General features: G+C 41.1%; 2 protein-coding genes across 11 annotated transcripts in view; one reads left to right on the top strand and one right to left on the bottom strand.

Moving 5' to 3' along the window:
• The window catches only part of ASTN2 (astrotactin 2), a 1,502,867-nt gene that overhangs the window by 290,105 nt on the left and 1,198,586 nt on the right, over positions 1–14,176 (top strand). The gene's annotated exons all lie outside the window — the stretch shown is intronic.
• TLR4 (toll like receptor 4) lies at positions 2,565–13,919 on the bottom strand. Its single transcript, XM_079926047.1, has 3 exons — positions 12,753–13,919; positions 7,844–8,010; positions 2,565–5,502 (listed from the first exon to the last, which is right to left on the bottom strand). The coding sequence occupies exons 1-3, from the start codon at positions 12,840–12,842 to the stop codon at positions 3,237–3,239; spliced, it is 2,523 nt and encodes an 840-aa protein (XP_079782173.1). The 5' UTR covers positions 12,843–13,919; the 3' UTR covers positions 2,565–3,236.

Raw genomic sequence — 14,176 nt, 5'->3', positions numbered from 1 at the left:
CTTCATATCTGGATTCTGTTGAGCCCTGGCCAACCAGTGGAACCATAGGAGGACTAATTCTAATTAGGGAGTTTCTTTCTGACTTGGCCTCCACCCATGCTGTTGTCAGAACCCCAGCCTCCTTCTGGACTCTCACTTTTCTGGAAATTACCAGCAAGTTCCTGGAAGGTACTACATGAACTCATAGGTGTCCTAAGAAGAATGACTGAGAGGTCTATTGCGTTTAAATCCAAGCTCTGCCATTTTCTACCTGTGGGACTTGAGATAAGTTACTTATAGAGCCTTCATTTCCTAATGGTTAATAATGCTGGTATTACCAGTGTCCATCTAATAGGCAGAGTATGGGACTTAAAATTAGATACCATACACAAAGCAGTAGAATAGGGCCTAAAAATGGCCATTAAAAATAATTATTATTAGAGAAGTCCTCTTCTCCCATTCTGCAAAGTCTTTTGTAATACTTGGAGTTAAGGAACGAAGTGGAGGAGGTGGCTGAGAACATCGCTTCATAAAGTCCCAGAGGATTACTCCCCTTTAAAAGTGTTCCTTATATTGAACATGTACTATTTTTAATACTTAAAACAGTTTTGCAAAGTAATAATCTACCCTCCTTTTATATTTGAGTTAACTAGATTCTCAGGGAGGTGAAGCCAATGTCCAGAGGGTAAGTGGTGAATGTGAGTTTTGGCTTTCTCCAAAAGCCATACTGTCCAAAACACCAGGGGGTCTCCCTGGAGTTAGGACGGGAAACCACTGCTAACGCTTACTCTAAGGGTCTTTTTTTCCTTGTCAAGATTTTCTAGTTCTAATTAACTAAACTTGTCCATGTATTGTTTTTTTGAATCTCCCTTGTGCCCTTTATGGAAAGAAAGGTGTCATAAATAAATCACTCAGTATATATAATATATATATGCATATGTATTTACCTAATGATTCATGGTTTCAGTGAAAAACCCTTGACTACTGTTAACCACACAGAGAGGTTCAGGAGTTTCACTTCCTGTCTTGTGAACCTGAAGCATGAAGCAGTGGGGTACAATGGAAAGTGAGCTGCCCAGTGTAGGCTGGAAGCCAAGTTCAGGCCCTGCCACTTTACTCTGTGGCCTAATAAATTTACTTCCTGGAACTTCAGATTTTACACCAGTAAAATGGTGAAATGACTTCTTAATCTGCTCCCCCCCCCCAGATCATAAGAGATTCAAATGTGGTTATAATTGTGTGAATATGTTCTAAGTTGTAGGGTAGTACACAAATTTAAGGCATTATTATTAATTTTTCTTTTCTTTTTTCTATTCCACCCTTCATCTCTGTTTAACCCAGAGAATTTAAATGGCTGCAAAGAACCTGTCCTAGGCCTAACTTTCCTTTTTCTTCCCCTTATGTTTCCGTCATATCATTTCTTTCCTTTCTTGTCCACCTCACCTGCAATTTTCAGAATTCCCAGCTGGGAGAGGGGACTGATAGGAAGAAGACCAGTGACAGCCTTGGATCCAGGAAATATTCCCGTCCTATTTTGATTTTCCTCCTTGGAGTCTTGTGTATTTGCTTGAACTAACACACAGATGAAGCATGCATATTTAAATATGAAAAGAAACACACTCACATATAGCCTAGACACACACAAAAATGCATGCCTTCAAGCATACTCAGAATATAGCACAGACATTTGTCTATAAGGAATCACATACCAGCAGTAGAGTGAGGACCTAACTCAAACATCTGGAGACATCTGTGTCAAATGCAAATATTCCCCTTGCAATATAATCACACTTTCTTCCATGGAGACATGATCACACGAAAAGCAACAGGAACACATAGAGGCATGTGCACAAATACATACATCCACTTTCACTAGCACATAAGACCTATAAACACACCCAGGCATGTTCAGCAACTCCAACCATGCTCCAGCCAAAATGCACTCTGGAACACTCAGTCACAAACACACTCCTAAATGTGGCCATATTTCCAGTTTTTGACAACAGTATTTTCCAAGTGTCCTCATTGCCCTTTCTTTGACTGCACCGTTCTGGGAAAGCTGGCTGCATGTGCTTTTCAAAGAATTTCCCTTAGCATGACCCACAGTAACCTCAAGGACGTTACTTTCTCAATGATAATATCTACTCTTTCCTAAACGTAATCATGGAGTGACATCCAACAGGAAACAGCAATGTGTGCTCCCCACCTCGAACCATTTCAAAATCCCCTGAAAGATTCAGTGGACCATCAAACAATACTCATTTGCTGCAGAAGAATCCTTTGCTGCAACTCCCATCATGCAGTCACCCCAGCTCTATCAGCCCACATGTTTCTGGGGTCATCAAGAAGAGCTGACCTCCTGAGGTCACCCCACCTCCTGCCCTGCCTCTAGCCTGAATTGCTCATGATGAGACCAGGAAGCTGGACTTGTCTCCCTCTATTACAATAAGTGCCACTTTCAACCAAATTATTTTAATGCTTCCTTCATGACAGTCATAACTTGGTAGGTAATAACTTCAGAATGGCATCAAGTGACAAAGTGACAGAGTATATTTTACATATTTGCTCAAAAGTTAGTGGTTAAGTATGGATCTTTCCAGCATGTCTCTAACAGCCTTATTTATGATATGGGTTTATAGAGAAGACATGAAAAATGAGAACTGGATTTATAAAGACAAAAAATATCAGGGACTAGTCGTTAATAGATAGAACATGCTAAGGTATAACCAGGATGCTTGTGAATAGACTTAAAGTAGGGGGTGTGGATCTGAATCTGGAGCCTTTTGAGTCACAAATAGAATTTAAATTATATTCAAAAGAAAAGGGGAAAGTGAGCCAAGACCTAGATCAGTTGAAACTACCAAAACCGCTTTGTTTTAACATGGCTAGCACATATAACATGAGATGGTTTCTACTCAAAAGATGAAGGAGAAGAAGTCTGTCCTTTTCTAATCTCACTGAGGCCCAATCTCTTAGTTCTAATTCAATTTGACGGGGTAAGAGTTGAGTTGACTTTCCCTGTCCTGGACTCCTTAGCTGAGTTGGTTGAAACATCCACCTGGAAGTTCTGTATTTCAGTACAGTGTTTATGCCCTCTGCATTGTAAACTCCATGAGATTAACAGTCCTGAATATCTTGTGCACCACTAAATCACCAGCCTTTAGCACAATGCTTGGTACGTTGCAGCATTTAATACTTGTTAACTGAACAATCACTGTGTCCAGCTGGGCAAGGAGCACATCAGGAGATTTTCCTCCTCAAGTGGAGGCTGTTGCTTCCTGCTGTCTGCTGTCTGCATCTGCTGTTCCTTCTGGCCTCCATGGTTTACCGTCCAGCAAGGCTTTTCTGAGTCGTCTCCAGAAGATGTGCCGCCCCAGGACACTGTCCTCCCACTCCAGGTAGGTATTCCTGTTGAGAAGGCGATACAGCTCTACCTGCTGCCGCAGCAGGGACTTCTCCAACTTCTGCAGGACTATGAAGATGATGCCAGCACGGCTGCTAAGAAACTGCCAGGTCTGGGCAATCTCATACTCAAAGATACACCATCGGCTCTGGATGAAGTGCTGGGACACCACGACAATAACCTTCCGGCTTTTGTGGAAACCTTCCTGGATGATGTTGGCGGCAATGGCTACCCCAGGAATAAAGTCTCTGTAGTGAAGGCAGAGCTGAAAGGGGGGCACCCCCTCCTCCAAGTTCTTTACCAATTCATTCCTCACCCAGTCTTCGTCCTGGCTTGAGTAGATTACAAAAGCATCATAGGTGCTTTCACCTCTGCCATACTTTTTGCAGCCAGCAAGAAGCATTAGGTGGAAATAGAACTTATAGACCAGGGCTCCTGCCACAGATACCAAGAGGATGGTGAGAACCGACACACTAATGATCATCTTGTTCATCTGACAAGTGGCATTCCTGAAACTAAGCACGGGCATGTCCTGCATATCTAAAGGTTGTGTACACATCATTTGCTCAGCTCCCACCAAGAGCTGCCTCTGGTCCTTCACCCACTGCAGGAAACTCTGGTGTTCACACACACAAGCAAAGTCATTCTGAGTAAGATTTAACAAAGCAAGGCTCCTTGGCAAATGCTGTAGTTCTTGCTCCTTGGACTCCATGATACGGTTGAAACTGCAGTCCAGAATCTGGAGGGAGTGGAGTGGTTTATAAGGAAGTGTATCCAATGACAAGAGTTTGTTGTGACTCATATTTAGCACCTGAAGTTTAGGGAGGGAGTGAAATGCCATCTGGGATACCCGTTCCAGTTGACACTTAGAGAGGTCCAGGATGGTTAAGTTAGTCATTTCTGTGAAGATATCAGGAAGCAAGTTGTTCTGAAAAGAATTGCCTGCCATTTTCAAGGTTTGGAGGCTGACCAAGCCAACAAAGATGCCATGGAAGACAACTTGGGTGTTGGTATAAGAAATGTCAAGGTAACGGAGATTTCTGAGTGATAGGAATACTGAAAAATCGTTGGCCTGTTTCAGATTGGAATGCTGAAAATCCAGATGTTCTAGTTGCTCTAAGCCCAAAAAGTTTGAACTCATAGTAATGACATCATTGAAGCTCAGATCTAAATGCTTTAGTTTGCTTGTCCCAAAATCAGTGTGAGAACAGCAACCCTTGAAACTCAAGTGATTTCTTTTGAGATCTAGAAACTGAAGGTTTGGTAGCTCAAATTTAGTAAAAGTGCTCATATGTTTGTTGTCTATGAAAACAAACTTTTTGAGAGAATTGAGCTTCAGTTTGGGAAATTGTTTAAAATTACAGTTAGTCAATTCTAAGTGTTGCCATCTGCAATCTTTAGGAAGAGCTTCTAGACTGTCTAAATCCAGACTCAACAGAGAAATCACAGAAACATTTACCAAACAATTAAATAAGCCTGTATCATCCTTTGGGAATTCACTGAAGTATGCTATCCGAAACTGTTCGAAGGTCAAATTGCACAGTCCCTCCAGGACAGATCTGTCAAAACTTTCCAAGATCCTTTCATTTTTAAATTCTCCCAAAACCAACCGATTGATTTTTAAACCAGCCAGACCTTGAATACAGATTTTCATTACATGTGTACTATTAAAATTACTTCGCAAAGTCAGTTCATTGAGCTTAATTTCTTTAAAGGTGCCTGGTTCAATAAAGTCTAAAGGGTTCAGGGACAAATCTAAAGAGAGGTTGAGTAGGGGCATTTGATGTAGAACCTTCAAGTCTTCGTGATAAATATTTTGGATTTTGTTATTAGAAAGATCCAAGTGCTCCAGGTTGGGCAGGTTAGAAAAATATTCAGGAAACTTGAAGGAATGGATAAGATTGTGAGCCACATTAAGCTCCCTCAAGGTTTTGAGATGCCCAATGGGGAAGTCCTCTAGAGATGCCAGGTTTGTCTCCACAGCTACCAGCTTCTGTAAACTTGATAGCCCGGAAAAGGCTCCCAGGGCTAAACTCTGTATAGGGTTTCCTGTCAATATCAAGGTGGAGAGGTGGTTTAGGCCCTGATATGCATCATCTTCAATCATCTGAATTTCACATCTACAAGGAAAAGAGACACAGATGACATAATATTTCGGCTGAATTAAAAAAAAAAAAACAAAATGAAATATCAACACAGTCATCTAGGTCTTCACACAGACATGACATGACATATTATGATGCATAGGCAGAAATATCAAGCAAGGCAGATGAAGCAAAGAAGCAGCCTCACACATTTGGTGCTATCGTACTGGCCCCTGTGACAGTCTCTTTTTATCACACTAGGCACTCATGCTAAGCAGAGGCAGCCCATCCAACAGAGGGAAATCAGTTAAAGATCAATGATTGGGGCACGTGAAGACTGAACCTCGGATCAGCTTTAGCCATTTCCTGACACACATAATTGTGATTATATATCTGATTGGTACAGATGAGGCAGATAGCTGTTAGTTGTTAGGCATGATAAATGACTAGTGAATGTCAATTTCAAAGGTATAAAAAATTACACCGAAGTGTCACAGATATCCTTAATGTTCATGAAAAGTTCTCCATATAGGGCTCATCGCTTAATATTAATCAGAGTATTAAGATGAAGAGAATATTTAACTTGGAAGCAGGAGATGTGAACATGAATCTCTGATCTGCTGTCAACAAGGCATGTGCATGTATATGAATCCCTTAAACTCTCCAAGCCTCAATTTCCTCATCTACAAAAGGAAAAAAATGTATCAATAGATTTCCATAGGAAAAAAAGGCTGCCTGGTCTATCACAAAGCATCCTTAAAAGATAAGTGGAGTTACTGTATATGAAGAAGCAACATGAGAAGTCAGAGTATCTATTGCACTGTAATCTGTCCTTGCCCTAATCCAGAATCTCCTCCTGGCTAACCAGGAGGGGGAGCTAGCCTCTCTGCAAGCACATATTTAAAGCCTCTGAGGGTAGTTCCTTGGGTATGTGTTGCGTCGAAAGTGAATTATAAGGGACATTGATGAGAAACTTTTGTTTAAAAAAAAAGTTGGTCTGTCTACCTCAATTCAGTATATTTCTTGACAAAATTCTTATTCAGAAAACTGAAATTTATAAACTAGTGGAATGCTATAATAGTATTTTATGCTTATAAAGTCTACTTTACAAGGTTTTTAATATATATAGCGTGTTAACATTTAGTATCACAGTTAACCCTATGGGGTAAGGTTCACCATTTATGTTTCACAGATTTGAAAACTGAGACTCAAGTCACACAAAGTGACATGCCTCAGGCCACATGGCAGTATATGTTGGAGGAGGACCCAGCTCAAGTCTTCTGACCTCCATAAGGCTCTATGTCACTGCCTTCAAAATGCTCGATCCCCCCTTTGTTGTAGTCTATCAATATCCAAGTTAGAGTATAAAACATAAGATGATCACTCTTCTGCAGAAATATCTACTATCCTCTTATCCTTTATTAAGAGTTTCTATAATAAAATGTCATACATAAAATGTTTCTCCATTTTTCACAAACCCTTATAGAGATTATAGTCCATTATCTATTACATTTCTAAATAAGGTCCCTGATGATGAAAATGATTTTAGGATTCAATTACCCCCAAAATGATGATAATAACTTCACCTGTTCTAATGAATGATATACTTCCCTATATCAGAAAAATAAAACATTAGTCACTGTTCTGTCTCACAGCAGATGTTTTCCTTTGATCTTGTTATCTTTCTCTTTGGGTTACTTGTATCTTTCTAATTCCTTATCCTCTACCCCACTTCCAATATTCTAAACATTATTTGAATCCCACTCAGTTCATGAACTCTATATTGATTATTCACTGCATAGAAGACCCCTTTTCTGTACAACACAATGTCTTGCCTCTAGTTTGCAAATAACTTATCACCTCCTCTTATATATTACTATCCTTATTATCTCAGGTTCAAAAGCCAAAATCAGAATCATGTAGCATGTGTTGAATGTCTACTATGCTGAGCACCATGCTCAGGATTTAAACATATCAAGTCTTTCAAGTGGATATGCCCTCCTTAATAGCTAGGGTTGTATGTTATATATCAACACACTCTTGTTTCCTAGCAGAGTGAACAACATATAGCAAGTAGTCAATAAATATCTGCTGATGAAAGAGTTTGAGTCAATCTACTCCCCTAACTTAAAAGAAAATCAAAGATAGAATTGTCCTTAGAGACTGTCTCATCCAACTGCTCATTTCACAAATAAGAAAGCTGAGACCTGGAGAAGGGAGGTGGCTTGCCCAAAGTTATATAGCAGGTAAGATGTCTGTTGAATGAATAAATAGGTGAATGAAAATGAGACTTCACTAATCAGGCTTTCTGACTTAAGAATGAAATGATAAAACAACGAACATTTCTCCGTGTACAATGGTAAAACTCATATATTACCTGGATAAATCCAACATCTGCAGTTCTGGGAAGTTGGAGAAGCTATGGCTGTTTAAATGATTCAGGTGGTTAAAGCTCAGGTCCAATATCTTGGTCGATGTGGGGATGTTGTCAGGGATTCTGTAGAGATTCAGCTCCATGCATTGGTAACTAATGTTAGGAACCACCTGAAATGGTCAGACATTAGATGCAGTGTCTTGCTGCATGCATCTTACCAGACCTCCCAGCAACTCTCCTCTCCTAGGCCAGAGCCTGGGATGCCACTGGGTCAAGCACAGGGGCCAGTCAGCCGTCTTTCATCCATCCATCCATCCAGTCGTGCATCCACCCGATCATCTGTTCATCCATCCACCCATCCATTCATTTATCCACTCACTTCATTCTTATAAAATGTCTTACTCTAGATTAGGAAGGGAAAAGCACCTACCCAGTGTTTAACCTCTACTATCACAATGGCAGCGTTTAGCGAGAAGCAGTGGAGTCAAGTGGTGAAGAGCTGAAGCTCTAGAGTCCAAAAGCTCTGGGTTTCACCCTTCCCTGTGATTTGCAACAAGGGATTTTGTTGTTGTTGTTGTTGTTTTAATTATTTATTTATTTATTTAGGGCTGTGTTGGGTCTCCGTTGTGATGCGCGGGCTTCTCACTGCAGTAGCTTCTCATTGCAAAGAAGAGGCTCTAGGTGTGCAGGCTTCAGTAGTTGTGACACGCAGGCTCAGTAGTTGTGGCTCACGGGCTTAGTTTCTCCGCGGCATGTGGGATCTTCCCGAGCCAGGGATCTAACCCGTGTCTCCTGCATTGGCAGGCAGATTCTTAAGCACTGTGCCACCAGGGAAGTCCCATTGTTGTTTTTCTAAATACACCTCTTGTTGTATACAAGCTTAGGGAGACTGCGAGTCAGGTGTCCAGACCTTCCTTAATCATAGCCCAAGTTTTGCCAATTGTATTCTTTCCCTTGGATCAAGGACCTTTGAGCAGATGAGATAGAAATGGGGACAAATCTTTGAAAATGGGGACAAATCTTTGAAGTGCGTAGACTCCAGTGGTGGAACCTAGTGAGTAAGGTCAAGCGCTGGATGCTGTCTTGGTTCCTCTGCTGAGTTTATCAGACTTTCCCGAATTCTTTGTAAGCCTCGTTCTCTAAACTCCCATTTAATTTCCTAATTCTCTGACTCTTCAACAAAATTCCTTGCTTAAGCCAGCTAATTTTGGTTTTCAGTTTAAAACCAGTAGAATCTTTTAAAAGGATTAATGAGATGCGGTATTAAAGAGATTATCTCAAAGCCTATGACAGTGTAAATGATCAATAAATGTTAGCATGTTTTATTTTTGGCTATTATAATTCCCCACTATATGCAGGCTTGTTTCTTATATGTTACATGTTTGAACTTAATCTTCAAATAAACCTTTTTAAGAAGAAAAATTCAGTGAGATGAAGTAACATGTGTAACGTCTCACAGGCCATAGTGCAGCTCTTTGCTTTATTCGCTTGTCTCCTGAAATGGTATTCCTCACAGAATCCTCACAGCCCGTACCGTCTAATAGAGGATGGTGCCAGACATCCTCCCTTACCCTCTTTTATCCTCCTTCACAGGAGTCATCACTATCTAACATTATGCCTTCTGTGTGATTGTTCCATACGTACTGTTTGTTTCCCTCACTAGATCGTAAGCTTTGAGACTCTAGCTCTCTGTGTCCAGCACTCAGAATGATGCCCGGAAAATATTTGTTTGAACAAATGAATTGACAACCGATTACATGGAAGTTTATTCAAATCCCAGTTGAAGGCATTTTCTGCTAAGTGCTGGGGGCAGCACAAAGGCCAATGTGATAAGGCTCCAGACTTCAATGAGCTCACAGTCTAGAGTAAGAGCTATGATAGGAGCACAACTCATTCCTGAAAAGGGTCTTAAACCAGGCTTGGCAAGTATTCCCTTTGGTTCAGAAAAGGTAGAGATCAATCCTGGATCCAGGGATTGTAGATTGTAGAAGGCTTCCAAGAAAGAATATTTCCAGGTGGGTCTGGAAGGATAAGTGAGATTTGGATATGGAAAGAGGAAGAATGAGGGAAGAGTGTGAGTACACAGGGGTAGAAAACTAGCTCAGATTAGCTGGTGTGTGGCAGGAGTGGTGAAACCTAAGCCAGAGGGGAAGCCAGAGCCAGATCAGGAGGGCCTCATACTTTGTCCTGTGGCAATACTTTTAATCATTTAACACGTATAAATTGAACAACTACATGTGCCAGGCACTGGGATAAAGTGATAAATAAAACCAGCAATGATCTTGCCCTCTTACAGATTCCATTTCAACAGAAAGACAAACAGTGAACAATAAATAAATATATATATATATTCACAACATTATATGTATTTTATATATATAGTATATATATGTATACCCAATGATGTGATATAAAAAAATAAAGCAGTATAGGAGATTAGAGTCAAATATAGTGAGTGGGGAGCTCTACATGAGGCAATCAAGGAAGACTTCCCAGAGGAGGTGACATTTAAGCAGAAATTTGAATGAAGTGAGGGATTAAGCTATGAAAATATCTAGGGCTGCACTGTCCAATATGGTAGCCACTGGCCACACACAGTTGTTGAGTATGAGAAATGTAGATAGTTTAAATATGATAAATGTAAAATATATACAAATCTCAAGGACTTAGTACCAAAGAAAGAATGTAAACTATCTTGTTACTAGTCTAGTATATATTACATTTTGAAATAATATTTTGAATATACTGACTTAAATAAAAATATTATTAAAGTTAAATTCACCTGTTTGTTTTTTATTTTTTTAACTACTAGAACATAGTTTAAAACATAGTTTTAAATTCAGTTAGTTAAAATTAAGTTAATTTGGTTAAATAAAAATTTAGTTAAATTTAGTTTATTAAATATATCATTTAAATTTAAATAATATCATGTGACCCATTGAGCAGCACTGATCTAGGGGAAAAGCATTCTAGCTAGAAGAACTAGCCAGTGCAAAGGCCCCATGGTAGGAAAAGGTCCTAATAACAATGGAAAGTTATTAAAAGTTTTTAAGGACAGTAATTTGTTAGATCTGAACCTCAGAAAAAACAACAACAATGACAAAAAAAACAGCAGACGAAAATGAGCAGAGTAGATTAAAGGAAGGGGGCTGAGGGGTCAGGAGACAAGTCACTGCCCAAAAGTCAAGGCCAGGGGAACTGAGGATCTGCCCTAGGGTGGCACTGAGGTGATGGGCAGGGTTGGACAAGTTTCAGAAACAGAGCATTTGGGGCATGGGAAATGGGAGGAGCCAGGAGTGGCTGTAATTGTATCCTGGGGTGACCATGATTGGAGGATCCATACCCACTAACTGAACAGCAGGAGAGACACAGGGAGGAGGACAATGAGCAGGGAATGGGGGGAACAGAGGACGTGGAAATAACAAACTTGTCTTTGTTACGTATTAAAGTACACAATTTCCCCCATGTCCTCAATGTCAGGACTGCTGGTTATGCGTTTCTTGAATTTCTGCCACACCCTAAATCCCAGGGCATTCTTCTGGCTGCTTGGTTCTGCCGTGGGCTTTCCAAAGCAATTGTGAAGTCCATGCAGGGGAAAAACAAAGGAGATCCTTCATGAATGAGATTACAAACCAGCTGGTTGATGTTTCACAAAGAAAGAAAGCATTGGGCTTCCCTGGTGGTGCAGTGGTTGAGAAACCACCTTTCAGTGCAGGGGACACGGGTTCGATCCCTGGTCCGGGAAGATCCCACATGCCGTGGAGCAGCTAAGCCCATGTGCCACAACTACTGAGCCTGTGCTCTAGAGCCCGTGAGCCACAACTACTGAGCCCACGTGCCACAGCCACTGAAGCCTGCGCGCCTAGAGCCCATGCTCCACAAGAGAAGCCAGTGCAATGAGAAGCCCGCACACCGCAACAAAGAGTAGCCCCCACTGGCCGCAACCAGAGAAAAACCCGCGCGCAGCAATGAAGACCCAACGCAGCCAGAAATAATAAATAAATAAAATAAAATAAATAAATTTATTTACAAAAAAAAGAAAGAAAGCATTGCCTTAGCTGATATTTTGCATCTCTCCCTGTCTCTTTTTCTTCTCTCTCCATCGCTCTTTCTCTTTCTCTGTATCTCTGTCTCTCCTTTTCTTTTCCAACTCCTTTTCTTTTCATTTTTTGGACAGAACTATGACTAGATTCAGAAGTCTGAAGTCCACTTAGAAAGTTGTTTCTATTAAGAGACCAAAAATATCTTCTTCCTGAGATCGAAAGGGGCAAAGCAACAGCTTGAAGCAGAGTGTACAGACCACCAGCGTTAAGCAATGACAGGAAGCAGGCTTCTTACAACTTTCTGTTAAAGCCTATAATTCTTTTATCGATGTGAAAACTCGTCTCAGAGAGGTTTAATAACTTCTGCAAGGTCACACACCCCGAAAGTGAAAGAAGAGTGATCATTTTTTTCTTTTTTTTTTTTTTTTTTTGCGGTATGCGGGCCTCCCACTGCCGTGGCCTCTCCCGTTGCGGAGCACAGGCTCCGGACATGCAGGCTCAGCAGCCATGGCTCACGGGACCAGCCGCTCCGCGGCATGTGGGTTCCTCCCGGACTGGGGCACGAACCCACGTCCCCAACCACTGCGCCACCAGGGAAGCCCCAAGAAGAGTGATTTTAAGCAGGTCTATCTGACCTGAAGTCCCTAGGAGCACTTTAACTCCTAAATGGGACATGACCCTATGGGCTGCTTGTTAATGTCCTATAGCCATGAATCATTTGGTCCCTGTGGTTTCTTAAGTTTTTAAGGTAATTTGATGTCTGTTTGCAAATGAAACTAACTGGGGCCCGTCATGGGAAACTGAGCTGAGAGCAGTTTTTCAGAAGCAAGGTAAAGCTCCAGGAAGCCGAACTGACTCCAACCACGTACCTGTACACAAGGGTCCCAGCTCTCCGACCTCAGGCAGAAGAGGAAGGCCATGGCTAGGATCAGAGCTGCAGCCAGGCGGGTGTGAGGCATCCTCCTGGCATTTTCTGTGACCAAAAGTGGCCTTCTGGAAACATGACGCTCTGTGTCGGCCGGTCAAGGCAGCCTCCGAGGCACTGTGCTTTCTTCTCTTTCCTGCTCGGCGCCCCAGGACACTGACTGTATTCAAAGCAGTGCTGGGTTAAGGGAGGAGAGGAAGTGAGAGTGGCAACCTTAGCATTCTGGACTTTTGTTTCTCTAATATTTATCTCCTCTGTCACTGGAGGGGAAGTTAGAAGAAGAAGAAGAAAATGTCTGCAGACCAGGGGCTGGAGTAACAGCAAGAGGAAGCTGGCTGTTATCCCAAGAGGTCATCTGACCTCAGGATTAGAGAGTTTAGGAAAGTAATCAGACTGGTCATACAGCATGTGTGACTAACTACCTAGGACGGTGGCTTCCCACTTTTGTTTTAGTAGTGGAAACTTACTGTCTGTATTAATTTCCTAGGCCACTATATATAAAAAAAAAAAAAAACAGACTAGGTGGCTTAAACAACAGACATTTATTTTCTCACAAAGTTCGGGAGGCTAGAAGTCTGAGTTCAGAGGGTCAGCAGGGTTGATTTCTTCTCAGGCTCTTTCCTTGGCTTGTAGATGGCCCTCTTCCCCCCTGTGCCTTCACATGGTCTTTCCTCTGTGTGTGACTGTGTCCTAAGTTCTCTTCTTATAAGGAAATCAGTCAGTCAAACTGGATGAGGACCCACCCTAATCCATTACCTCATCACCTCATTTTACCTTAATTGCCTTTTTAAAGACCCAATCTCAAAATACAGTCACATTCTGGGGTAATGGGGTGAAGACTCCAACCTATACATTTTGGCGGGGGATACTCTTTAGCCCACGGCACTGTCCAATTTTGTGAAATCAAGATTCATAAAAGATAAGCCCACATTTATGAAACATTGAAAATAATGCTCCAGTGAAACACATTTTGAAAAGTACAGGAATATTGGCAAAAGATTGGGATGAAAAATCAAATATACCGAAATTCAAATCCAGCCTAGGTGATTTATGGTCTTGTAGCATTGATCAAGTCACTTAAACTATTGAGACTCAATTTCTGGTCTGTAAAATGGGACAATAGTTCCAATCACAACAGAAGTTCACATTTATGAAATTTCATAAATAGAAAGCCATGTGATGCAAGCCACTAAGCATTAGTTTTCTGGTCTCTCAAGTGGAGATAATCACATTTGTCTTGCATGATTGAATTAAGTTAATTTACATAAAATGCCTAGTCTAGTGCATGGTTCATCAGGATATTCCATAAATTGGTAGCTATTAAGGTGATTAAAAATATGAATGTAATGAGGATAATAATTCAAAGTA

The sequence above is a fragment of the Stenella coeruleoalba genome, assembly GCF_951394435.1.
Source record: "Stenella coeruleoalba genome assembly, chromosome: 7".
Lineage (NCBI taxonomy): Eukaryota > Metazoa > Chordata > Mammalia > Artiodactyla > Delphinidae > Stenella > Stenella coeruleoalba.
This window is presented reverse-complemented; position numbering and strand designations above follow the sequence as displayed.